The sequence below is a fragment of the Benincasa hispida genome, chromosome 5, assembly GCF_009727055.1.
Source record: "Benincasa hispida cultivar B227 chromosome 5, ASM972705v1, whole genome shotgun sequence".
Taxonomy (NCBI): Eukaryota; Viridiplantae; Streptophyta; class Magnoliopsida; order Cucurbitales; family Cucurbitaceae; genus Benincasa; species Benincasa hispida.
Genome location: NC_052353.1, coordinates 10265257 through 10292865, shown reverse-complemented (window position 1 = coordinate 10292865; position 27609 = coordinate 10265257). Strand labels below are relative to the sequence as shown.

Below are 27609 nucleotides of genomic sequence, written 5' to 3'. Positions count from 1 at the left end.
AAATACGATGACGAAATCATTACTAAATTATTAGTCGGTAACTATTTGATTTTTTAAAATTAAATCTATAAACACTTTTTACATGTAAGTTTCTATTTTTTTTTTATTTATTTTTTTTGTCTAATTTCTAGCAAGGTTGTAAAAATAAAATTAGAAAGCCTGTTTTTTAAAATTATGACACACTAACAAATTTATAAAATGTCAATAAATAGTGTTTATGATGAGATAAAACCGTTATTAATAATCCCTAGAATTTTGTAAGATTAAATTATAAATGATAGGTACTAAAGTGTAACTTTTTGACACTATAGGGACACATTTGCAATTGAAGAAAGTTAAATAATATGCGTTAATGGGGGGAAATAATAATTAGAATAAAAATAATGTGATGGGGGGAATGTAATAGAACAAAAAAATATGCGATAAGACCGAAGCAAAGAGGAAAATGAAAGCAAATTTATAAAGGAAAGAAGGAGAAGAGTTCCTTGTAGCCAACGCATCTTCTCTCATTTGCTTCGGCTTCGGACCTTTTTGCTTCGGTTTAGACTTTTTGCAGATAAGAATCGCTTCTCTCTCTCCCTTCTTAGCTCTTCCAAAATTTCCCCCTTCGCCGCCCTTCATCAAAAACCCCTCTCTTCTTCTCTCTTCTTCCTTCAATCTGGCTATCGAACATCACCAACAATCTACTCTCCCTCAAATTAACTCCAAGAATCGAACAATCATGGTAAATCCTTTTCTGGGTTCTTCTCTAAATCTCTCACCATTCATTCTTAATCCTGGGCTTTGATTTTTTTTTTTTCAATGTTAACAGGGTGTTGGTTGTCCTGAAGATGAAGATAACAGATGGCCGCCATGGTTGAAACCTTTACTCCGTGAAAGCTTCTTTGTTCAATGCAAATTTCACGCTGATTCTCATAAGAGTGAATGTAATATGTATTGTTTGGATTGCATGAATGGCGCTCTCTGTTCTCTCTGTCTCGCTTTTCATAAAGACCATCGCGCTATTCAGGTTAATTTCTGTTCTCATTCCCAAAAACAGTGGTTCGGTTGCTCTGTTTTCTTTTCTGATTGTGGCTCTGTTTTCTGGTTACAGATTAGAAGATCTTCATATCATGATGTGATAAGGGTGTCTGAGATTCAGAAAGTTCTCGACATAACCGGCGTTCAAACCTACATTATCAACAGTGCGAGAGTTGTTTTCTTGAATGAACGTCCACAGCCTAGGCCTGGGAAAGGTGTGACGAACACCTGTGAAGTTTGTGAACGCAGTCTCCTCGATTCCTTCCGATTCTGTTCTCTTGGCTGTAAGGTAAGAAAATATTCAAATCTGAAGTCGATTTTTCTCGTCAATGTGGAAGAATTTTAAGAAATGAATTGTGGGTTTTTGTTTGTTTTTAGATTGTGGGAACATCGAAGAATTTCGAGAAGAAACGGCGAGTGATGGGATCGGATTCAGAGGATTCGTCGTACAGTAGTAGTAGTAGTAGTCAAGGAAGAATAATGAAGAACAACAATAAGAACAGAGTGGTGCAGAGTTTCACACCGTCAACGCCACCACCAACTTTGGTCAGTTATAGAACAGCCAAACGAAGAAAGGGGATTCCTCATAGAGCTCCAATGGGAGGACTCATTATCGAATATTGAAAGAAAAAAAAAACTTTTTTTTTTTTTTTTTTTTACTTCATAAAAATCACCCTTTTCTTTTCCTAATTTAAATACAGAGATATGATGGATATCATAATGTAGTTTTCGAATGAGCTCCCTTGGTGTTAGGAGGAGCTTTAATTATTGCCGTTTTACGTTTTAGGTTAAGTTTAATGTAAATACAGGGGTGGAAAATGAGAAGGAAGAGGATGAATGGGGGTGAATGTGGAAATAGGACAAAGATGGTGGACTTGGGAGCATAAAAGAAAAAAAAAAAAACAAAGGATTGACTAGTGTTCTATAGATGATATTTATATGAAATAGGACGCTTATACGTGAGTTTTGGGTTTATAGATGTGAATATTGTTTGTTTGTTTTTGTTTTTTTTTTTTTCCCTTGTCTTTCTCTTTTTATATATATATATTTTCCTTCCTTGATTGTAATTTAGGAACATGTTTATACAAGGAATGAAATAAAGAAAAATGAATAGACTCTATATATACAAAATATTTATATATATGGTACCCTTTGTATTCTGTAACGTTTATGTTTATTTGTAGAAAATTAGTTTTTATTATTTATTCTTGGGTTTCAACGTCTTTTCACTATTATTGGTACAAATTAAAAAGTTTTACTTAGAAGGGGATAAACGAAACCTAGATTTAAAATCAAGAATGGAACTCAAAACAACTAGAAATTTAGGATGAAAAGAAATTTGTTTTTCTAGAAAAAGAAAATATATATGTGAAATATGGAGAGAATTTTGTAGACTGAGATCGGAGGAAAAGATGTTTAAAAATTCGGTTAATTCCGTTTATAGAAAGAAATTCGAAAAGTGGGTTATTTTTATTTTTATTTTTATTTTTTCAGAAAGGGTGGGCCGGGCGAACCGGGTGGGGCCGGTGGCGGGCGGTTCAGTGTTTTAAGGAGGTGGAGAGTTTGTCTGGATGTACACGTGTCGTAAAATGAGAGGAGGGAAAAAGGTAAACGGCTGGATTCCCGAGATATACAAAAAGTAGGTCAGCCGCCCACAACAGAAAGGAGTATTTATTTTTATTATATTTAAAATTTTTTAATTTGTAATTTAAATAAATAAATAAATAAAAAGGCGGTTCCTTAGCCAAAAGGGTTTTCCCATTCTGTGTGGGCAACATTCCAATTTTCCGTACACCGTAGTACACGTGGCGGTTCATCAACCGTCAGATATTAGTTTTTATCCTAGTCGGCGTGATGAGGTGGAAGTAGAGAGAACGATGTGTCGTAATGTAAGCCATAACACGATAACTCTGTTAAAGCTAATATTCTTTTCTTTTTTATTTATTTAATTTTTTTAACCATATGGTGTTAAAACTTGAAAGATTCATCTTTGACTGAAATTGTGCGTCCTCATAATGCGTGCGGAGGGTTCACGACTTTAACGTGGGGATTCAGGTCCTTTACACGTGACTTCCCACGTGTTCCCTTCCTTTTTTTTTTTAATATAAAAAAATGATTTACTGTACTTTACTATACTAGTATCGTTATTAATGGTGGGGTTATAAGCCTACTATCTACAAAATTAGTAACCACATCAATTTATATAATCGAATAAATTATGACCCATCAGAAAAATTTTATTGTGTAAAAATAATTTGGAATCACACATTATTCTCACTTCAATCAATATTTCAATAACGCTTTTCCAAAGGTTTTAGGAAAAATAACTAATTCTTATTTTATCCTTAAATTTTAAAATATTACCATCTGATTTGATAACTATTTTGAACTAATTTATTAGATAAAATTTTAGGAATTTATAATTTTTTAGAAAATAATTCATTTGACTTTATATGACATTCGTTGGTATGGTCATACCATCTACTTCAAAATGACCCACTTAAATGAAAAAAGAGTTAAAAGTCTTTTTTTTTTTTTAATTTACATTTTTCTCAAGTATAATGATTAAATTATTATTTAAATTATAAAAAAAATTAAAAGTTACTTCTTTTAGTTTTCAAATTTTGGTTTAGTTTTCTAAACTATTTGTAAGAGGTAGATAACAAATGAGAGAATTTAGAGATGTAACTAATGTCTAGAGTTAGTTTTCAAAAATAAAAATATAAAATCAGTTGGTTACTGAACAAGGACTACGCTTATAATTCTTACTTTTCGAGTTGGATTTCAATTTCGTTTTTAGATTTTAAAATGGTACAACTTTAATTTTGAAGTTTGAGTTTTATTTCAATTGGTCATAAATTTAGATTCACTCTTTTAACCTCAAATTTTTACCAAATATTTATTTTTCATCTTTAATAGTAACTTTTAGTAAGTTACATAATTTTATCACTATTAAAACTAAATTTGAAATTTCATAATTATTTTAAACTAATTAATAGACATTAACGTTAAAGATGGATAGTGAATATTTAATGAAAAATCAAAATTAAACTATAAATTTTGAAATCAATGGACCAGAAATTCGTTTTGAAATTTAAAAATATTTATGTTAATAAAACTTCGAACTTCTAATTTTGATTTTTAAAAATATTTAAAAAGAACATAAAATTGGAAGTTTATTTATTTTAATTCACAGTATTAGTCAAAAGTTGCTAACCTTGTAATTTAAGGTAAGAAAAGGTTAAGGGAATGCAGGGGGATTAGATGGAATTAGGACAAATCGACACGTATGAAGGAAGAGAGGGAGAGGGACACGTGGCGGAGAGGAATCGTTGATTTTGGGAAGTTTAGTGGACAGAAATCGGACACGTGTCGTGAAAGTGTCTAGGAAATTGATGAATGTTGGTGGGAGTGTCAGTATGTGAGTTACACGTGTGAAAAGCATGTGTGGAGGATGACTATGCGCCTAAGCCTATCCGCGTGGTGTGGGCCCTGCACCAGTGTGGAGATTCTCTTCACACACTTTTCCCCCCTTAAATTATTATTTTCTCTCTATTATAAATATTCATATTCATGTTTAGTGTTTATTGATCATGTATTATGACATCATTTTTCAAAATATTATCCATATGTCTCAACGTTTGTTCATATAATCCATCTCTTACTTACCAAATTGTCTATAAATAGTGGTATTTTGTGAATTTTGAAATACACGCATCGGACAAAATCCAAAAAGATTGGAGAAAGTGGAGAAATTCATCATTTTAATTTTATTTATTTCAGATATTTATATATTATGTTTAATTTAATTAATTTAATTTATTTAGTTATTATATTATATTATATTATATTGATATATGTTTCTCCGTTGTGTTCCTTAAGTTTATAACACATTATTAGCACAAGCTTCTTTCATTTTCCCCCGTTGAAGGTAGATCCTAAAGGTATGTCGGGTTTTCTTTATTTGTTTTAATTAATTAATAAACTAAATGTTGTTTTACATATTTGATATATATATTAAATTTCTAATACAAATATAATATTTTGTGATAGTGTTATTGTAAAAATATTATAAACTTAGAATTTGTAGCATTTGATATTAAATTATTTGTCATTAGTGCTTGATGCCAAAATACACCTAGATGTCATAAAAACGTGATCATTGGAAAACAATTTTTCATCCTAAAGCTCGTCGTAAATAGATGCATTTGAGGCTCCAAAATTTGAAATCAATATGTTAGAGAAGACATTTTTCTACATTTCGGATATGCTCCTGTAGTAGCAATATAGAGATAAAGGTTTTAAACAGTATTCTGAACTAATTTTATGTCTTCTTGTGGCCAAACAAAATAACGAATTATTAATGAAAAATCATGAATCTCAACCAACTAGAATAACATCATTCCATAAAGTAATTGCAGTGAATTTTAATAATCGTGGTTAAGGTCGTGGCAGTGGTCGAGGTCGTGACTGTGGCAGAAGAAGAAATAATTATTATTTTCGTGGTAGTTGTTCTAATTATTTAAATTTTAAAAGAACCACACAAAATGATGTTCACAAAGGAAAAACTCCACAAGATAAGAGTTCAAAAATTGTTAAAAATAAACATTTCCGAGGCGAAATGATTGGGCATTGGTGACATACCTATCGTACATCAAAACACTTAGTTGATCTCTATCAAGTCTGAAGGAAAAAGAGAAAAATGTCGAAGAAAATCTTGCATACCAAGATAATGAGATATTTTACCCATCCAATATAACAGATTTAGATGTGGTACATTTTTCCAAATCTCTTGAGGAGAAAATTAGCACAATTGATAGCATAACAACCTTTTTTTTTTTTTTTTTTTTTTAGAATATTTAGTATTAATGTTGTCCGTTTTTTTTATTTTCATGTTTTTTTTCTTGGTTAATGTTAAATTTTGTATATTCCAAGTGTTATTTTTCTTATTGTAATTATTTTCTTTTAATGAAGAACCTGAACCATTTTCATATGTTGGGTAACTAAAAAATAAGTAAAGAAGATCTATGTCTGATAGACAGTGTAACTAAACATACAATACTTACAAGTAAAAAATATTTTTTAAAACTAACAATGTTGGAAGTAAAAATCAATAGATATCAAGTTTTGCAAACCTGATTGAAGGCTTTGGAAAATAAAATACTATTTTGCCTAGAGGAACAAAATTTACAAATGACAATGCATTGTTCTCTAGTCAATCAAAGAGAAATTTACTTAGTTTTAAAGATATACGTTGCAATGGTTATCATATTAACACTAATTGAAAGAATAATATGAAGTATCTTTATATTATATCTATTGTCTCATATGAAAAACGTACACTAGAAGAGTTGTCTACTTTATCTTCTAGATTATATTATACTCATATACGAGTGATTGAAATATATGCAACAATGAACCTGAAGTTCATGAATCTAGACATATTTACAATTTGACATGACAGATTAGGTCATCCAGAGTCTATAATGATGAAAAGAATTATTGAGAATTCAAATGGATATCCATTAAAGAGCCAAAAGATTCTTCAATCTAATGCATTATCATGTGTGCTTGCTCTCAAGAAATCACCAGCTAAAGTAGGAATTGAATTCCCTACTTTTAGAACGAATTCATGGTGATATATGTGACCTAGTAACCCATCAAATTGACCATTTAGATATTTTATGCTATTAATAGACACATCTAGCAGATGGTCACACGTGTGCTTATTATCAAGTCGAAATCTTGCATTTGTAAGATTACTTACTCAAATAATTAAATTAAGAACACAATTTCCTGATTATATAATTAAGACCATTCGTCTTGATAATGCTCGTGAATTTACATTCCAAGCTTTTAATATTTATTGTATTTCTACATGTGTATGGGGATATGTTATTTTGAATGTGACATCACTTGTACGCATTAGGCCAGTATCTTATCATAAATACTCATCATTACAATTAACTTACGCCCATGAGCTAGATATTTCCCATATGATAATTTTTGGATGTACAGTATATATTCTAATTGCTCCACCACACATACTAAGATGAGTCCTCACAGGAGGTTAGAAATATATATTGGATATGATTTCCCATCAATTATTAAATATTATGAACCCCTGACGGGTGATATATTTACTGCACGATTTGATGATTGTTATTTTAATGAGACAAATTTTCCAACATTAAGGGGAGGAATTAAAAAGTTAGAAAAAGAAATTACATGGAATACAACATTATTATCTCATTTAGATCCCTGTACAAATCAATGTGAACCTAAAGTTCCGAAAATAATTCATTTGTAAATATAGTAAATCAGTTACCAGATGCATTTATAAATGCTAAGAAAGTGATTAAGTCACATATACTACCTGCAAACCATTCAGTTCCAAAGATAAAAATCCTTGAAAAGGAAATAGTCAATAAATGACACAACTAAGAATATGGATGTTCTAGAAGAAATCTTAGATATGAGTACTCATAAGGATATTGAAGTAAATGAGGATAATAATGAGATCTCAATAAATTATGGAACTATATAAGTTGACAACATTTTTGCATACAATGTTACTCATGATATTATTTATGAAGGTGAGTGTGAAAAATATCGACATAGAAATAATTGACTTATGGGGAAAGAAACAATCCAATATAAATAAACTCATTTTTCAAAACGTGAGGGCTAGTAGTCCAGACATCAGAGAATGTCAAACATGTGGGATGCAAGTGGAGTATTTGTAAAACAAATAGAGTGAAGTCACGGGATATAAAGCAAGACAGATCTCACAATAATTCTCGCAATAGACTGGTATTAATTATGAGAAAACATGTTCTCTAATGGTCGATATACAATACTATGAGATATTCAATTTATCTGATTGTGTATGAAAGTTTAATATACATCTTATGGATGCAGTCATACCATATTTATATGAATCTCTTAATAATGATATTTATGTATGAAAATTCATGAAGAATTAGAGGTACCATAATCTTATAATTCAAATATTAGAGAATTATATAATATATATATGTATGTATGTATATATACCATAGATATTCTTATAAAATATTCTTGACGAATGTGATATAATTATCTTATTCAATATTTATTGGTATGAATACAAAAATAACCCTATTTGTCTATATCTGTTATAAAAATCACAACCTGAGATTTACTATATGTTGATGATTTGAGTAGAAACTCCTGAATTCCTGAAGATATTTCAAAGACAATAGAATTTCTGAATAAAGAAATTGAGATGATAAATTTTGTCTTAGCTTACAAATAAAGCATAGAGCAAATGGAATTGTATCAATTTATACATTAAAGATCTTTTGTGGATTATGTACATCATTGAATACACCTATGGTGGTTCATTCACTCGATATGCAAAGGATATATCATCTGATCTTAGAAAAATGATGAAGAATGTAAGGTCCTGAAGAACTATAAATTTTAAGAAATAAGTGCACTTATATAGCTTGACTAATTTACACACTGCACTTTGTAGTATTTTTCAATAATTTTGTTACACATATACGATATTCCTCCAAAAGGAGGATATTGGAGTAAAGTTAAATATATGGTACGTTTTATTTGAGAATTAGTTTACATTGATTTATTTTATTATAATAAATCTAATTATGATATAGTTGGTTGTGAAGATGCAGATTAGTTATTTAACCTATACAAACTATATCTTAAATAGGTTACTTAGTACGTGGAGAAGAATTTTTATATCATGACGATCAGAAACAGACCATAATGGCTACTTTATCCAATCATGCTGAAATTCTTGCAATTCACAAGACTAGTCGAGAATGTGTATGGCTAAGGTCAATGGCTCAGTACATTTGTGGAACATATGGTTTGCCTTATAGTAAAAATCTTCCAATGATATTATATGAAGACAACACAACATGTCTATCTCAAATCAAATGAAGATATATTAAACGAGATAGAAGAAACATATTTTACCAAAGTTTTTCTACACTTATGATCTTGAAGAAAATGGTGACATCACTGTACAACAAATTTGTTCGAAGGATAACCTAGCATACTTATTTATAAGATCATTACCAACTACAACATTTGAGAAATTAGTGCACAATATTGAAATGTGGCGACTCGGAGATCTCAAGTGATGTTACCATGAGGGGAGTAAATATACTATATTCTTTTTAAGAGTATTACATTATAAGAAATATGTACTCTTTTTCCTTCACTACAATTTTTTTTCCTAATGGATTTTTCCGAGTAAGGTTTTAAATAAGCATATTTCATATATATAATGAGTATCTAAGGGGAAGTATTATAAATATTATGATTATAGATGTTCATGCTTAGTGTCCATGTAACCCACCTCCTATTTGTCAAACCAATTCCCTTTCAGATCCGTCTTTGAAGATCAATAATCCGTTCTCTCATTGGTCCTATGGTCTTCTGCTGAAGAGCGTATGTACTAAGATCTTCAAACCTTCGTCTATTCATATTCTATTCCCCGTCGGGTTTTATTATAGTGGAAAGCGCCTTTCAGTCGAAGTTTCCTTTGCATTACTTGTTAAGCTCTTTATTATTTAGGGAAACAGCTGATAGATATCTTTTCGTCGAGATCTCTTTTCTTACAACCATTGTCTAAGTAGTTGCTAGGTTATAAATAATGACATTTGATGAGTTTTGGAATACACACATTGAGCAAAATCCAAAAAGATTGGAGAAACTGGAGAAATTAATCATTTTTATTTTATTTACTTTTGTTTCATATATTTATTTATTTTATTATTATATCATATTAAATTTATTTTAATATTATATTTTATTGGTATTCGTGTTACCGTTGTGTTCCTCAAGTTCACAATAGTCCTTTATATTTTTTAAAGAATTTGTTCATATTTTAGTTAGATTAAAATATCATTTTCATTTCAATATTGTAAAATTTGTTCAATTTTAATCTTTGTACTTCCATTTATCCTATTTAACTAGTTTATTGTTGATTTTCTTTTAAATTTTTTTTGTTATCAATAACAATTTTACGATAAATTTTAAAAACATATTCACAATGGGTATTTGTAGGTTGGTTTGGATTGGATTAAAGCACATTCCCAACTCAATTATTTGGATTGTACACTTCTTCAACCAATGTAACACTTATTAAATAATGAACCCAACTTAATTTAACCATGAATATTTAAGTAGTTTATTGTTAAATTTCTTTTAAACAATTTTTGTTATCAATAACAATTTTACGATAAATTTTAAAAACATATTCAAAATTGGTGTTCGTAGGTTGGGTTGGATTGGATTAAAGCACATTCCCAACTCAACTATTTGGATTGTACACTTCTTCAACCCAAGTAACACTTATTAAATAATGAACCCAACTCATTTTAACCATGAATATTTGGGTTGAGTTGGTTCGAGTTAGCCGGGTCATTTATTAAATATTTTTTTAGAAATATGTAAAACTTTTATTTAATTATTTTCATATATTGAATTAATATTAATAACTTAATTTCAATTTATATTATAAAAATTTACTTTCTATGCTAAAAATTATTTTTAGGTGTTGTTGGAGAATAAATTAACCAAAAAGTCATGAAATAATACAAAATAAAAATAAATATATGTAAAAATAATTGTATCATAAATAAAAACAACATACTTTTTAATAGAGGTATACATGGGTTGGGTTGGAGAATTTTTTGGACCAACCTGATCAGATTGGCTATCTGAATGACTCAAATAGGGTCTTCAACCCAACCCAACTCTTAAAATTCGGGTTAGATTGGATTGAGTTGTCGGTTATTTATTTATTTATTTTTATTAACTTAAAATATTTAAATTTGTGTATAACATATACTAATAATTAAAATTTCATAAAACTCAAATGTTAAATATCAAAATCCAAGATGTCTATTACAAACCTTATACAAACATCATAAAAATATATATGAGTTACAAATATATATATATATATATATATATATTAGAAATTTGGGTTGGGTTGGGTCAATCCGAATATTTTTAAAAGTATAATCTGGATCCAACCCCTTGAAAAAAAAAAACACAAAAATTTCAACCCAACCCAAGTCAAAATTAAAACTAATCCAACCCAATTAAAACTAATCCAACCCAATCCTTACCATTTGGGTTGGGTAGTCCGGTTATTGGGATTGTCGGATCACTTGAACATCCCTACCTTTTTAAAAATAATAATAAGTTTAGATTTATTCAGATTGCTTATAATTATTTTTTGTGAATCCATGAACCAATCCCGTCTAAAAATTTGATAGAGTTTTAGTCAAACTTCACAAATCACTTATTTCTTGCTACTATTATTTTATTGGCAGTTTACTTTTTCATTTATCAATTTTCTATTTTGATAACTGTTTTAGTTGACTATACTAGAATTTGTGTTAAGTATGCAATAAAAAAAAGGGTGAAATTTTAATGTGAGTGACACATAATTTAGAGATGATAGGTGAGATTTAACCAAATTTTTATGAACTAAACTAAAATATGTGGGTAACCTTGATCTTAACCATTAAAAATGTAAATCTATTAGATCATTAGACTCAAAATAAAAAGTTGAACGTTATATTTTTCTAAAGTTTAAAGATCCATTCACACAAAATTGAAGTTTCTGATCAATTAAAAGCTTATTAAATTTCAATTATAAACAAATAAAACTCAAAATTTTTATAGACTAAATTGGATTCTAATTAATGCTAACTATGCTCATTTTAATTTGTGAGATTTAACATTATAATATAATTTTGGTTCGTGAAATGGTCATTTAGGAAAATAATTTTCTTTTTTTAGCGCTCAATTATATATAAAATGAGATTTCAAATTTTTAACCTTTTTGTTTGGAAATGTATACTTATTATTTAAAATTTGAATTTTAAGGATAGAAAGTGTCCATTCAAAAGATGATAACAGTTTATGTGTACTTCCATTTAGATTGTCTTTTTCAAAATTTTAGGTTTTTTTTTTCTTTTTATTTTTTAGTATATAGCAATTCCATAATTTTCATCCAAACCATCCCCCCTTGCCTTTGCCTTTTCCCATTCTCTTTCTTTCATTTCTTCATTCTTCCAAATTAAAAGCTCAAAAGTTTTCCAATTTTCTACTTCCCTAATATTTTCCCTTAATGCCATTTATATATAACAGCTCACCTTTTCATTTTAACCCCCTTGAGAATAGGTAATTAAATAGGTTGTGTTGATTGATTGAAACAAATGTAAATCAACTAATTTAAAGGGGAGGAATAATAATAATAAAGGCAAATGGCAAACACCACTGCCTCTAAAATATGGTATTTGTTGCAATTATGTAACACCCCAAATTTAGAAGGGGACATGAATGAACTAAAATCACATCCAAATAGAGAAATTATGAGAATATGCAAATATGGTTAAGAAAGGCATAAATGAATGGAAAGTCACTATATATACCAAACAAGGTGCACCTTTCTTTTCGGTGACTTAATCATAAAAACTCCAAAGTTAAGCGTGGATAGCTTTGAGCAATCTTATATTGGGTGATCTCCTGAGAATTTTTCTAGGATGCATGTGAGTGAGACACAAAACATGCTAAAAGAACTAATAAAGATGACGCTTGTAAGGGATACAGAGATAAAAGAACCAATAAGAATGGCGGTCGTAAGGGAACCAATAAAAATTGAGTCCTCAAACTTATATCAGTGTTAGAATTAGACCTTTACATTAACTTAAAATAGTTATAGAAATTAGACCCACAAATGATAAAACTTGAACCTTCAAACTTAAATAATGTAACAATATCCATAATTATATAAGTTTGAGGGTCTAATTTCAATATTCGTATAAGTTTGAGGCTCAATTTTTATAATCGAAAGATTGAGAGTGTAACTACGACTACCAGCATACTTCAGTGTGGTCTTTGCAATTTGTCCGGATAACAATAATAATGTGGGCCTCATTTCTTAATTTTTATGTACATAATTAATTTAATTTTTATTTACTTTCCCTTCTCATCAATTTCCTAAGCCATGATGTCATGAGTTTACTAAAACTTTGGTTCTCTTGAATATTAAATAAGAAACACAAACAACAAATAGCTTCTATCATGTACACACCATATTGGCCCTCATAAACCTTTCCCTTTCAAATTAGTCAACATCCTAACTCATTATATGGCTTATTTTTATTGGTTAGTCTTTGTATCTGGTCACCTACATTTACCTGCTCTCATTCATAATATATATTTGTATGAGTGTATATAAAATATATACATACAAACAACAATATGAATATGAAATTGATGTTTATATATACATTTGTTTCTAAGAAATCTTCCTCCCCCTTCCTTTTAAGAACAGCTCCACTCTCAAGAGGCTATAATCCTTAAATATGTGTAAAATACAAAATTATGAGACTTTATAGTTAGGTTAAATTACTTCTAAAATAAAAAGAAAAAAAGTTAAATTACAAGTTTCGTTTCTATATTTTTAAAGTTCGTCTATTTGGTTCGCGAATGTTGGAAATGATCAAATTAAGTTTCTAAATTTTTAATTTTGTATCCAAGTTAGGTTTCTAAGGTCCCTTTTGGTAACCATATCGTTTTTAGATTTTTTTTTTTGAAAATTAAGTTTATAGACACTTTTTCTATCTCCAAATTTCTTTATTTCTTAACTACTTTTTACCAATGGTTATGAAAACCAAGCCAAATTTTAAAAACTAAAAAAAGAAGAAAACATTTTTAAAAACTTATTTTTATTTTTGAAATTTGACCAAGAATTCAACCATTGTATTGAAGAAAGATGCAAATCATTGTATGAAATGGGGAGAAAATATGTTTAATTTTCAAAAAAAAAAAAAAAAATGAAAAACAAGATAGTTGCCAAACGGGACCTAAATGATAAAAGGTATGTAATAGATCTGTAAACTTTCAATTTTGTGTCTAATAGATTTGGAATTATTTAACTTTGTGTCTAAATAGTCTTTGATATATTCAACATCCCTTAAAATTTAGGGATTTATTAGACACGAAAGTGAAAATTTAGGATTTCATTTTGACATAGAATTTAAATTCTATACCTTAATAGATCAATTAATTTTTTCAAAAGAGTTCAAATATATATGGTAGGTATCTATTAGAAAAAAATGAATGTTCAAGGACCTAATAGACGGTACAAAACCGGTTCATCTTGCAAAAATAAGTTATAAAGCTAATAAAATGAAGTTTTTATTTTGACTTTTTAGTATAATTATTTGTGAGAAGTAAAGATTGAACCTCTAATTTTAAGTGAGACGGTGCATATTAATTGTACCTAAGCTCATTTTGATGTGAAGTTTTTATTTAATTAAATTTATCGTGATCAAGGGGCCCACTTTGGGGGTTAAAGAAAGCCAAGTAAGAAAGAAGATAAGATGGAGAAGGGCTTTCAATTTTCATCAATAATTATTGTATAGTTAGTATAATTTTATTTAGAAAAAGGGGAAAATTAGATTTTTTTTTTTTTGGGGGTGACGTGTAAATAAAACCTTTCTTAAGGTTCCAACAAAGTGGTGTGGATTTAGAAGAAGATAACGTGGAAAGTGTCATTTACGGTAGTGTAATTGCATGGAACGTAAAGCTCTCCCACTCCTTTTATTTTTCTCTTTTGGATCAAATCCCCATCCCCCACAACACACATTTAAAAAAGAAAAATTATTATTAACTTTTTAGAACTTTTATTTTTCACAATAAATTTGATATATTGTATCGATTCTAATCCTAACCTTTCTGTTGTTGTCAAATTTTTGTCAATAGAGAATACATCCAACCTTCACGTGATAAAAATGATAAATTTGTAATTTAAGGAAGAGAAAACCTGCACAAAAAAAAAAAAAAAAGATTCTAATGTCAAAGTCAATATGAGAATTAAATAATAGGGATGGAGTCGGAAATTTAAGTTATCTCATATGAAGTCATGATGGCCTATTTATAGGAAATTTGATATAGGGTTAGGATATGAATTTTATAATTCCTAACAAGCTAGGATCAAATTTCATATTAGGCCAAAATTCACTCTTCACTGCTTTCAATTTCATCAATTTAAATTTCGATCCGGACAGATTTTAAAAAATGTTTAGCCACAAACTTTCAATTGCATTCATTTTAGTCTCAAATTTGAATAAGCGGATCGATTTTGGTTTCAATCACAGTAGAAAAGTTTTTCACACACGCTCCAAAGCCACATGTTGCTCTACGATAAGTCTCGAACTTGGACTCTATGATCGGTACTTGTTTATTATTATTATTATTATTAAGAAATTACCAAAAACAGTGACTAATTCATTCTTGATTCAAGTGACCACTATCATGAAAGCTACAACCATGGCTCTCGAAAGTAAGACCCCCATTAGCCTTTGATGTTGTTACGAGCGATAGACAAGTGTGATGAAGATCCAGACCATGACGTTGTAGGAGGCATTGGCAGCCATGATGGTTCGCTGATTTTGGTGGTGAGGAGTTTGAATTCAGCTAAAAATGCAATAAAAACAAGGAAAATGCAATGACTGGACAAAGGGACATTCCATGACTTGTCTAGCTTACTATGTTCACCTCGTGGATGGTCTTATATGAAGGATGGATATCGACGTTGATGTTAGAGATGAGGCAAATGGAGGAAAAATTGAGCTCAAGACAAACGAGAAATAAAAAAGAACAACAAACCATTATTGGTGATCGATTCAAAAATATGAATACTTTGTCGAAGAAAAATTGGTGCTAATAAGCTTTGTTTCTACTAAAAATAAACTGATCAAGTAGATCTTATCCTTAAACTTGAAAAACTCTCCATTGAACGGAAAAAAAAAAAATCATAATTATAAACATTGCAAGAAATAGTGTGCATACGCCATACACCCCATCTACATTGTATTAGTGTTGAGTTGCCATGTCATTTACTAATTAATGATGAAATTCCAAATCATTAAATTTGGGCTCAATTAGGAGTTGATATATGTCCCGAATTGAAATTGAAGACAAATTTGTTGACGCCACATGGTTTTATCATAATCATTGAATCAGAGAAGATTAATTTGGCTCAATTTGATGTTATTATTTGGGTCAAAGTCTAAATAAGCCCAAAAAATAGGTTGGATTTGACCCAAATGTCAAATCAAGCCTAAATCCTAATTGAGCCCAAAGGCCAAACTCATAGACCAATCAAGTCCAAACCCATGGGCTAACCAGACCCAAGCCCATGAAGCCCATCAGAGAGCCCTATAAATAGAGGCACTCTTCTCATTTCAAGGGTCAGCATTTTCTACCTTCAGAGAGCCTAGAGAAAATTCATCAACAAGTAGAAGACTTCCAAGACTCCTGAAGCTGCACTCCTAGAAGACAAAAGATCCTTGAAGACATAAAAACTCTTCCAAGACTTCTACTTCAAGAATGTTTGGTGCTTTTCTTCTTCAAGTCAAGCACATTCACCCAACTGAGAGAGAATCAGAGGATCAAGTATTAGAGATCGAACCACATCGCATCAAATCAACTTCAACATCAACACCAACTCAAGTTCAACTCTACGAAACAAGTTTCTTCGAAAACCTCGTGCAAACAAATTGGCACGCCCAATGGGAGTTCTTTACCTCTCATCTCTCTCTCAACACTCAAGTAAACTAATGGCACCTAAGAAGATGGCATCAAAGCTTCCTCCACAAATGGCTCGTATATGGGACCTGTCACCCGCAACCGCTCAAGAGAAATCACGCAGGAGCAAGAGCAGAGCTCCCTCATCGCCCACTACATCTTGAGGCAAATGATGAAATCCCCACAAGGTGGGGTTGTCATCAAGGAAAATCTCCTGTTTGACAACTCTACTTCCACTTCCAGCAAGCCGAAAAGAGATTCACTGCCAGATGTGATTTCTGTCATGATGGTAGATGTGACGGCAGAAGCGGCCATGAAAGAAATGGAAATGAAGATTAACTTTCTGATAAAAGCCATCGAGGAATGAGACCATGAGATCGATGCCTTGAGAGAACAAATGCAGTCTCAAAAGGCTGCTGAATCAAGCCAAGCACCCATGGTCAAAGCAAAACTGACAAGGGGGAAGACCGTGCTGCAAGAAAATCCAACTGCAACAGTCAACCTCGGTGGCCTCTCTATCGGTCCAACAACTGCAAAGACATGATTCATGACCTCCATAAGAGCTCAAATATGAAGGGCCAAGCTCAAACTTCCTTCATGTATTCTTAGCCAATAACACCCAGAGGATCAGACAATCTGAGAATGCCTGCAGGGTATCAACCCCCAAAGTTCCAGTAATTTCAACCGAAGGGCAACCCAAAGCTAACACATCGCCCACTTCATAGAAACATGCGAAGAATGTGGAACAAAGGGAGATTTAACCAGTCAAGCAGTTCGTCAGAACCCTCGAAGGAGATTTTTGACTGGTACAACGAACTTAGACGCATGAGGTGATTGACAGTTGGTAGCAACTTGAAAGAGAATTTTGAATCGCTTCTATCGCACTAGATGCACCATCAACATGTTGAAAGCTGACAAAACCGCCAAACAACGGAAAGGGGAGTCAGTTATCGACTATATCAACCGATGGAGAGCTCTGAGGTTTGGATTGCAAAGATTGACTCACATGAATTATCCGTTGTAGAAATGTACACGGCAGGGTATGCACTGGGAACTTCTCTATATCCTGTAGGGAATCAAAGTCCCGTACCTTTAAAGAATTGAAACCGCGCTTACGAACTGGAGCTAAGTATTGCCAATAAAGGAACGAGGGACTTTCTGAGCACGAACCGAAGAAAGAAAGAAGAAGGTGAAGAGCGTCGAGAAAATTGTGGAAAGGTGCCACAAAGGAATCAATTGTCATTAATACGACACTCGTTGAAGTACTCCTCGAAAAGGAAAAGAAAAGAAGATAGAAAAGAAAGATGAATGAGGCGAAAGACGTCGCCTAACCCTGAAGGAACGACAGGAAAAAGTCTACCCGCTCCCCAACTCCAACGTTGCGGATATGCTTGAGCAACTACTAGAGAACCACCTTATCCAGCTACCAGAATGTAAACAACAATGGAACAGGCTGACAAAGTGGATGATCCCAACTACTACAAAGTATCACAGGGTCCGTTAGCCACCCAGTCGAAAATGTTTTGTACTGAAGAAATTGATCCTTCAATTGGCCTATGAGAGGAAAATAAGAGCTGGATCTAGATGAGGTGGTCCAAAGTGAAGTCATGCTGTAGTGACGGTAACTCCAAGAGTGTCGGCACCAATCATATATTATGAAGAAAGGGAGAGCTCGGTCCAATTTGGGACCTTCGAACCTGTGGTAGTGCGATTTCAGCAGAAGGTCCAAGCCACAGATCCTCAAAACAGAGAAGAGTGTGCTGACGATGACGATAACGAAGGTTGGATCCTTGTGGCGCGCCATAAGAAGGAAAGATTGAACTCTACCTAAAAAGAGTTACGCTCTCATAGAAGCTACAAGAGATAGAGCAAGACACAAAAAAAGAAGGGTAGAAAGAAGGCCTGAAGGCCCAACGCTGTTGATGAGAGAGACGAGGATGTTCCTCGTCCCAGACAACAAGTGACGTTAGCAGATTTTCTCCTGAAGAACTTCTGCAATTGGGGTTCAGAGGAGATGCCAAAGGCTGCTGCATGTCATGCTGTCAGTACCATGGAAGAAGAAGATACCATTCCAGGCCCACTAAAATCGAAAGGAGAACCAAAGGGTTTGTCACCATTCAACATAGACGACTTGCTCTCGCTCCTGCGAGAAGCTAAGACGACCCTCATTAAGGCACTGTTAGAATCCAACGCATCTGGTGCATCGACCTCTGCAACGCGTGCTTATGCCTTGTGTTGCACATCCATAGGCTTCTAAGATGAAGATCTGCTACTAGGATCCAAATTGCACAATAGGCCTTTGTACGTCTCTGGATTCATTCAAGAATAGAGAGTGGATCGAATCCTCATCGACAATGGATCCGTTGTTAATATAATGTCTAAGACGACTTGAAACAGTGGGGCATACTCATGGAAGAGCTATCAAATAGAAAATTAGTAATTCAAGGTTACAATCAAGGCAGCCAAAGGGCGATAGGCATGATATGCTTAGAGTTCCTCATTGGCGATCTGAAGGCTGACATGTTGTTTCATGTGATAGACTCAATGACCACCTACAAGCTGATATTGGGACGCCCTTGGATCCATGGGAATGGTATGATTACATCCACACTGCATCAATGTTTCATGTTTTACCAAGATGGGATTAAAAAGGTTGAAGTAGATTCTAATCCGTTTTCCGAGGCCGAGTCTCACTTCGCAGATGCAAAGTTTTACCTAAAGAGCGAGAATTTCGGTGAGACTATGCCAGTAGAGAACTTTCTGATAAAGAAAGCACGTGAATCCCGGTTGAGGACGCCAATAGACACGAGAAAGGGGCGGGTAGAAAGGTACAAGCCTCCAGCCCAAAAAAGAGTAGGACATCCCTCGGCGTTGGAGAAACACCCGTGGTGAGGGGCAAAAAAGCCTTAGAAGCTCTGATTCTATGCTATGTCCCTTTGTCGAGACGAAAAAAGGGTGAGTCACCTTTTACGGAATGCTTGCAGGTCGACAACATAGAAATTCTAAAGGAGAATTTCGTCGCACCCTTCACGCTGATAACAAAGCTAGAAGTCCACAAGCCGAAGGCGGAAGTGATGGGGTTAAAGCTGCACGAGAGGCGAACTGAAGACGGATTCGATCCCAAGGCTTACAAGCTGTTGACGAAGGCGGGCTATGACTTCACAACTCACACTGAGTTCAAGAGTTTGAAGATTTATGAGCAACCCTGACTCTCGTCGACCCAAAAGAAGCTCTTTTGCAAGAGGGACACGCTATACCCACGTCGAGGGCGAGACTCGGATATGAGCTGTCAAAGCCAGTCCGCATAATCAGAAAGGAAAAGGGGAAAGTGGCCAACAGTAATCATATCATTGCAGAAGAAGTCGATGACATAGGAGAAAAGGAGGGCAAAGATAAAAGAGCCTCAGCCTTCGAGCGTATTAGACTGTCTGCCGCACGTGCTTTAGTCTTCGAGAGGTTAAGCATGACAGAAGCAGAAAGAGGAAGCCTACATACTATTCCCAGAGCTACTCATTGCTCAGTCTTTTGAAGGTTGACTCTGTCGAATGAAGGAAATGAGGAAATCCTGTCAATTGCCGGTGCTGGTGCAACCGTCAGCCTTTGAGAGACTAAGTGTAGTTCCAAAGGAAAGTGAAGGAAAACCCCGCGCTTCCATTTTTGATCGCCTGAAGCACGAGAGGATTGAAGATCCCCTCGACCAATATGTCCCTAGTAAGACAGGGGAAGGGAAAAGCTTGCGCTGACACCCCTGAAATGACTATAAGAAAGAGGAGGCCGATACCCCGAGCGTCCATCTGGCGACGAATCAACCTTAAAAACGTTGAAGGTTCATCGGACCAGAAGCCATCAGGAGAGGCAAGAAGTGATGGAGAAATCCGTAGTACCGTCCCCTCACGCATGAAAAGAAAGACTTTCATTACTCTAAACACAAGTGGGGGCTAGCTCAAAGTAAAGAGGCCCGACATTATTTTTACCAATCCTCAGAATGAAAATTTAGAGTAGGAGGAAGACGAAACTTCGTGCAACCACATCACCATCACCGAAGAATCTGAAGAAGGTATGACCAAAGAGGAAGTAGAGGACGCTCCGCAAGGTCTAGAGAACGGTGGTCAATCCACGGTGGATGAGCTAAAAGAAGTGAATCTGGGCACAGTAGAAGAACTGTGTCCGACTTTCATCAGTGCATCCCTCTCAGAAAGGGAAGAAGAATTCACATAAGTTTGCTCACTGAATACAGGGATGTTTTCGCCTGGTCATACAAAGAGATTTCGGGACTAGATCCAAAAGTAGCAGTCCACCATCTCGCGATCAAACAGGGGTGTCGATCCGTTAAGCAGGCTCAACTACACTTTCTGCCAGAACTTATCCCCCAGATTGAGGTTGAGATCAATAAGCTGATTGAAGCCGGGTTTATTCATGAAGTTAAATATCCAACATGGAAAGCCAACATTGTCCCGATTAGAAAAAATAATGGACAGCTTCGTGTCTGCGTAGACTTTCGCGACCTAAACAGTGCATGCCTAAAAGACGATTTTCCATTGCCCATCACAGAGATCATGGTCGATGCGACAACGGAACATGAGACCTTATCCTTCATAGATGAATCTTTCGAGTATAACTAGATACGAATGGACCTCGCAGACGAGGAAATGACGGCATTTCGAACCCTAAAAAAGATATATTGCTACAAGGTAATGCCCTTCGGGTTGAAGAACGCTGATGCTACTTATCAACGTGCCATGCAGAAGGTGTTTGACAATATGTTGCACAAACACAAAAAGTGCTATGTGGATGACCTTGTGGTCAAGATCAAGCGACGACAGGACCATTTGAAAGATCTAATAACCATGTTCGATCGCCTGCAAAAGGTTAAAGATGAACCCCCCTCAAATGTGCATTCGAAGTAACTTCAAAAAATTTCTGGGCTTCGTTGTGAGACATCGAGGGATAGAGATAGACCAATCCAAGATCGATGCCATCCAAAAGATGCCAAGACCAAGGAATCTACATGAGTTGAGAAGTTTGCAGGGACGTCTAGCTTAGATTCAGAGGTTTATTTCTAACCTGGTAAGGCGGTGTCAACCCTTTCAAAGGCTGATGAGAAAGGGAGAGAAATTCGAATGGGATTAGGCCTGCCAGAATGCTTTCGAAAGCATAAAGAGGTACCTGATCGGTTCTCCTGTCTTAGAAGCCTCAATAACGGGCAAGCCATTGATACTGTACATTGCAGTGCAAGAGAGATCACTGGGGCCATTATTGGTATAAGAAAGAGAAAAGGGAAAAGAACACGCTCTCTATTACTTGAGTCGGACCCTGAATGGAGCCGAGATCAATTATTCCCCTAGAGAGAAGACTTGCCTTATGCTTTTCTTCGCCATAGATAAGTTGAGACACTACATGCAAGCCTTCATAGTCCACTTAATTGCAAAAGTCGATCCCATCAAGTACGTCCTGTCCAGGCCAATCATCTCGGGACGTTTAGCCAAGTGGGCAATCATGCTTCAACAGTACGACATTGTTTATATACCGCAAAGGGTAGTTAAAGGGCAGACATTGGCCAACTTCCTGGCAGATCACTCAGTTCCATCGGATTGAGAGTTAAGTGAAGATTTTCTCGATGACGGAGTTCTCTCAAAGAAACCTCAGAGCTATGGGTCATGTTCTTTGACGGTGCGGGGGCAAGTATGGTCCTCATTTCGTCAGAAAAGCACATGCTGCCTTATAGCTTCACACTTGCTGAGTTATACTTGAACAACGTTGTTGAATACTAAGCCTTGATAATTGGTCTCCAAATGTCCTTAGAGATTGGGGTAGCTTGTATAGATATCTTGGTGACTCAAAGTTGATAATCAATCAACTTTTATGCCAGTACGAGGTGAAGTATGATGTCTTGAAACCCTACTTCACTTACGCTTGCTAGCTGATGGAAAAGTTTAAAAGTGTGACGTTGGAGCATGTCCTGAGGATGGAGAACAAGAAAGTGGATGCCTTGGCAAACCTAGCCACTGCCTTAACGGTCCTGGATAATGTGTCCTTTAATATATCACTTTTTCAAAGATGGGTTGTACCTCCGGTCGAGACTGCATGTGGGAAACGAATGCGATATCAGTCTACCTAACCGACGAGGAAGACTGACAGCAACCCATCATAGATTACCTTGAGCATGGAAGGCTTTCGGACAACCCTGTCGTAAAATCGAGGTTTGAAGGAGGGCCGCACATTTCATTTACTATAAAGAGGTTCTATACCGTTGATCCCTTGAAGTACTTTTTCTTTGATGCCTCAGTAAAGAGAAGACAGTAAAGGCTTTGTAGGAAGCACACTCAGGCATATGCGGTGCGCATCAAGCTGGACCAAAGCTACAATGCCAGCTGAAAAGAATGGGTTGCCATTGGCCGAGAATGATCCAGGACTCGATGTATTATGCAAAGAAGTGTGAAGCCTGTCAATAACACGCGAATTTCGTTCATCAATTGCCCGAGCCTCTGCATTCAACCATAGCCTCGTGGCCTTTCGAAGTATGGAGGCTTGATCTGGTCGGCCCTATAACACCTAAGTCGTCAGCAGGGCACTCCTACATCCTCACAGCCACTGACTACTTTTCAAAATGGGCTGAGGCTGTCACTCTAAGGGAAGCTGTCACACCCCGCTCCAGATTACTCTCTTAACCTGGATGGGATGGTGACTGTAGCAGTTACCAACCCTTTTATTGGCACTTATTGCCTATCTAACCTGCTAAATTTTGCTCAAACCTTGAATACGTACATTTCATCAATATACTGAACAAATTAACTCAGAACTTAACACATTTACATTACAGGGTTTTATAGCATTTCATACATGAATATTATAACTTAATGAGCCCCATCTAGGATACTAGTCCCTATCTGATAAACACATGTGTACTAACTAATACAGGTATTCAATTAAGCTTCCTTCAACCTGACTCTTTAAGTGGCAGAGCAGCAACAAAGAAGCCTTTTGAGAACTGACCACTACCTGAAAGGAAAACATTTGAAAAACATGAGCTAGAAGCCTAGTGAGTGACTAACATTTAAATCATAACGTTCATACATAAATTTCATATTAAAACTGAAAGCTTTCACTAAAACATAAACTTGGCAACTATTATTCATGTTATCAGCAACATCACATAGCACTTTTCTTACTTTGCTAGACTATGCCTTAGTCTATTTGTCTAGAGTTGCCCTTTTGCTCACTCATTATCATTATTTACCATATTACTACTTAACTTGGAAGAAACCCTTTTTGTTCACTTCCTACAATCATAACTTGCATCCTTAGTTGAGAGAGAACCTTTACTCAATTCCTCAACATCAATCCATATCTAATATTGAGTGATCTTGACACTACCAATAACAACTTTTCTTTCATTCATGTAATTCTAGTTTAAGTACCGTCATACCTTAGGTACTACTGCTTAGATACCTTCTCCGTGTACTTCAGTATCGAGCTATTCAAATTCTAAGATTGAGCTTCAGTACCTTCTCTGTGTACTTTAGTACTAAGCTATTCAATTTCTAAGACTGAGCTTCAATACCTTCTCTGTTTACTTCAATATTGAGCTATTCATACTCAACTTACATATTCTTATCTCTTAGTGACTTAGTTGCCCAAAACATTCTATACTAACACATCCTCATGGTCATTGAAAAGCATAGCATAAGTATAACATTAATGTGAGATGCGTTGCTTGGTAACTATTTAAGAATAGTTGTCATAAATAGCTTTCAGTAAACATGCATTGCTAAACATTCATAACCATTAGCAATTTACTTAAAATATTTAAAGCATTTAGAGTCACTCACAATATTTGGCAATCCTCTTCATGTATATGCTTACTGGGCGTTGAACACTTAGCCAAATTCTTAGGCCTTAACTTGACTAGGCAGCAACTTCATTACCATGCGTCCATGCCTTGCGTTAGGCGTTCAAGCCTCTTATGCGACCAACCTTTAACCCTTTGCCTATTGCCCATCGCATGGCCCATCGCATAGCAACCTTTGCACCCATTGTTTAGCTCATGCGCCCATCATTCAGCTCATGATTGTTTAGACACATCAACCCATGCCTCATGCGTTTTTCTGGTTGCGCCCATCATTCAGCTCATTCGCCCATCTTGTGGCACATCAACGAATGCCCCATATGTTCGTCTAGTTGCGCCCATTGTTCAGCTCATGCGCCCATCTTGTGGCACATTAACGCATGCTCCATATGTTCGTCTGGTTGCACCCATCGTTCAGCTCATGCGCCCATCTTGTGGCACATCAACGCATGCCTCATGCATTTGTCTGGTTGTGGCCATAAACTCCAACGCACACTGGGCCCATCGTTCAGCTCATGCGCTCGTCTTGTGGCACATCAACGCATGCCCCAATGCGTTCGTCTGGTTGCGCCCATAAACTCCAACGCAACCTCGCGCTTACGGCTTCAACATGTGTTGCATAGTCCAATGCTTTTCAGTGCATCCTTGCGCCAATTCAACCTCCAACGCATGCGCTCAACATCATCGTCAAGCCCTTAAAGCTGCTTGCTTGTTCAACGCAAGCAGCTGGCTGCTTTGCTGTTCAACCCAAGAGCTGGCTGCTTGCTCAAGATTTCAGATTTAACTTACAATTTTTAATAACTAATTTTTCAGGCCTTTTCTTAAGAAATTTCCTTCTAAAAAAAATTCTCTAAAATGTCTTAGCAAGCTTAACTAAAATTTCAGCTATATAATTCCTCGTGGTTGAGACGGAATCCCTAGATCATCAAGGCTAGCTCAAACTTACCCGAGAATTCGACCTTCAGCGGATTCTTTCATTTTTCAGCTCGATTCAGCTAGAATCTACTTTCGGCATTTCACCTCAGTAACTAGACCAAACCTCAGGTTTGAATGGCTCTGGAATTACTCCATTTGGTCGAGTAAATTTCTCCAAACCTCTCTTTGAATTCAAGCTTCCCCTTTTAAATTAGTAGCTGCATGTTCTCCTTTTAACATCAAGCTGCCACCTCATCCTTAAGGGATAATATCAAACCTGAGCATGACAACTGGCTTAGCTGATCAATAACTAAGATGATCCTTTCCTCTTAGTTATCGATGCAAGGGTCAGCTCCCAAGCTAACGCTTACAACCACATGGCCGCATACCTCCTCAATGCATCGCCCAATTTGGCTAACGCATAACTCACTTAGAGGCTATTGCATCCCTCCTTTGGTCGCATACTTCTAAGCCAATGCATGTCCTACCCACACATAGCTGTCTTATCATATCAACCATGCGTTAAGCCTTAGTAACGCAAGATGTTTACCATGCATCCACCATGGTTTGTCTCATCGCTGCATAGTTCATCGTTTAGCAAGGTTGCCGCATAGCACCATCACATAGCGTTGTCGCATAGCATCATCACATAGCACTATCGTTTAGCGCTTCACCGTTCCGCACGATCACCTACCACATTTGCTATACGATCGTTCACCCGCCTACACAATCACTTACCTGTCGTGTAGCACCGCTCGCTTTCTTTACGATCGCATACTCCATTGTGTAGCATTGCACTTTAGCTACACGATCGTGTAGTTTATCGTGTAGAACTGCTTATTTACTACACGATCAACCCGCGCATGCATCTCCAGCGCCCGGCGCCTATGTCTGCACAACCTGAGGGTACTGCATGCTTTGCTAACCTCCCAAGACATAGGTTGCCGCATGCCTTATCAACGCATAGTTTATCCTTGCTTTCAACACTTAGCCTCTACAAGCCTTGGTTGCTACACACGCAACCTCATGTGTCCACACTTCTCCATCAACGCATGCCTACATTTTGTTTCCATACTTAGCCAATTTTTACTTTTTATATTATCTAAAACTCATATGACCAAGTATTTCTAATACTTAGAATTTTCTTCCTCCATCTTCCTACTTTCTTTACCTTCTTTCATAATTTTACTTAACATGCTTGTTACTCATCTTTGTAGGAAAAACAGAGTACGGGGTTGATAGAAGCTAAGAAAGAAAACGTGGTGGATTTTATTCGCACTCATATCATTTATTGGTATTGTATTCCCCATCGGATCGTGACGGATAACGGGAGACAATTCTTCAATAGTTTGATAGACATGTTGTGTGAAAAATTCAAATTTAAGCAGTACAAGTCATCCATGTATAATGCCGCCGCAAATGGGTTGGTAGAGGCATTTAACAAGACATTGTGCAACCTGCTGAAGAAAATTGTTTCCAAGTTGAAGAGAGATTGGCAGGAGAAGATCGATAAAGCGTTGTGGGCTTATCACACCACTCATCGTACCCTTACAGGAGTTACCCTGTACTCTCTCGTTTATGGGGTAGAAGTTGTCCTTCGTTTGGAAAGAGAAATTCCATCGCTAAGAATGGCGGTGCAAGAAGGGCTGACTACAGAGGACAATACCAAATTGCGGCTTCAAGAGTTGGAAGCACTGGATGAAAAACGATTAGAAGCTCAATAAGCGTTGGAATGTTACCAGGCAAGAATGTCTAAAGCCTTCGATAAGCATGTAAAGCCTCGGTCCTTTCAAGTCGGTGATCTAGTGCTCGCCATAAGGAGACCAATCATCACGACAAGACATACGGGGAATAAGTTTACACCTAAATGGGATGGGCTCTACATCGTCAAAGAAGTCTACACAAACGGAGCATATAAGATAATTGATCAAGACAGGGCTAAGATTCAGCCCAATCAACGACAAGTTTCTCACGAAGTTTTACGCTTAACAAATGTAAGGAAAAAAAAGATTTGTACGAACTACGTTACGACTTGATCCCTATCATTATAAAGGGTATGTAGGCAACTTAGAGAAATTTAAGTTCGGTCGCGCATAAAAAAAAACATTCCTTTTGAACTACATTATGACTTGATCCCTATCATTATGAAGGGTATGTAGGAAACTTGGAAGAAACTTCATGTCCAGTCCAGTTAAAAA

The 27609-nt window shown here is 35.2% G+C and overlaps 2 protein-coding genes across 2 annotated transcripts; both read left to right on the top strand.

Moving 5' to 3' along the window:
- The first annotated feature begins 474 nt into the window (after positions 1-474).
- On the top strand, positions 475-2028 carry LOC120078532. Its single transcript, XM_039032807.1, has 4 exons — positions 475-724; positions 812-1009; positions 1094-1309; positions 1399-2028. The coding sequence occupies exons 1-4, from the start codon at positions 722-724 to the stop codon at positions 1642-1644; spliced, it is 663 nt and encodes a 220-aa protein (XP_038888735.1). The 5' UTR covers positions 475-721; the 3' UTR covers positions 1645-2028.
- Positions 2029-21278: 19250 nt separating this feature from the next.
- LOC120077205 lies at positions 21279-27135 on the top strand. Its single transcript, XM_039031108.1, has 2 exons — positions 21279-21518; positions 26629-27135. The coding sequence occupies exons 1-2, from the start codon at positions 21279-21281 to the stop codon at positions 27133-27135; spliced, it is 747 nt and encodes a 248-aa protein (XP_038887036.1).
- The last annotated feature ends 474 nt before the right edge of the window (positions 27136-27609 follow it).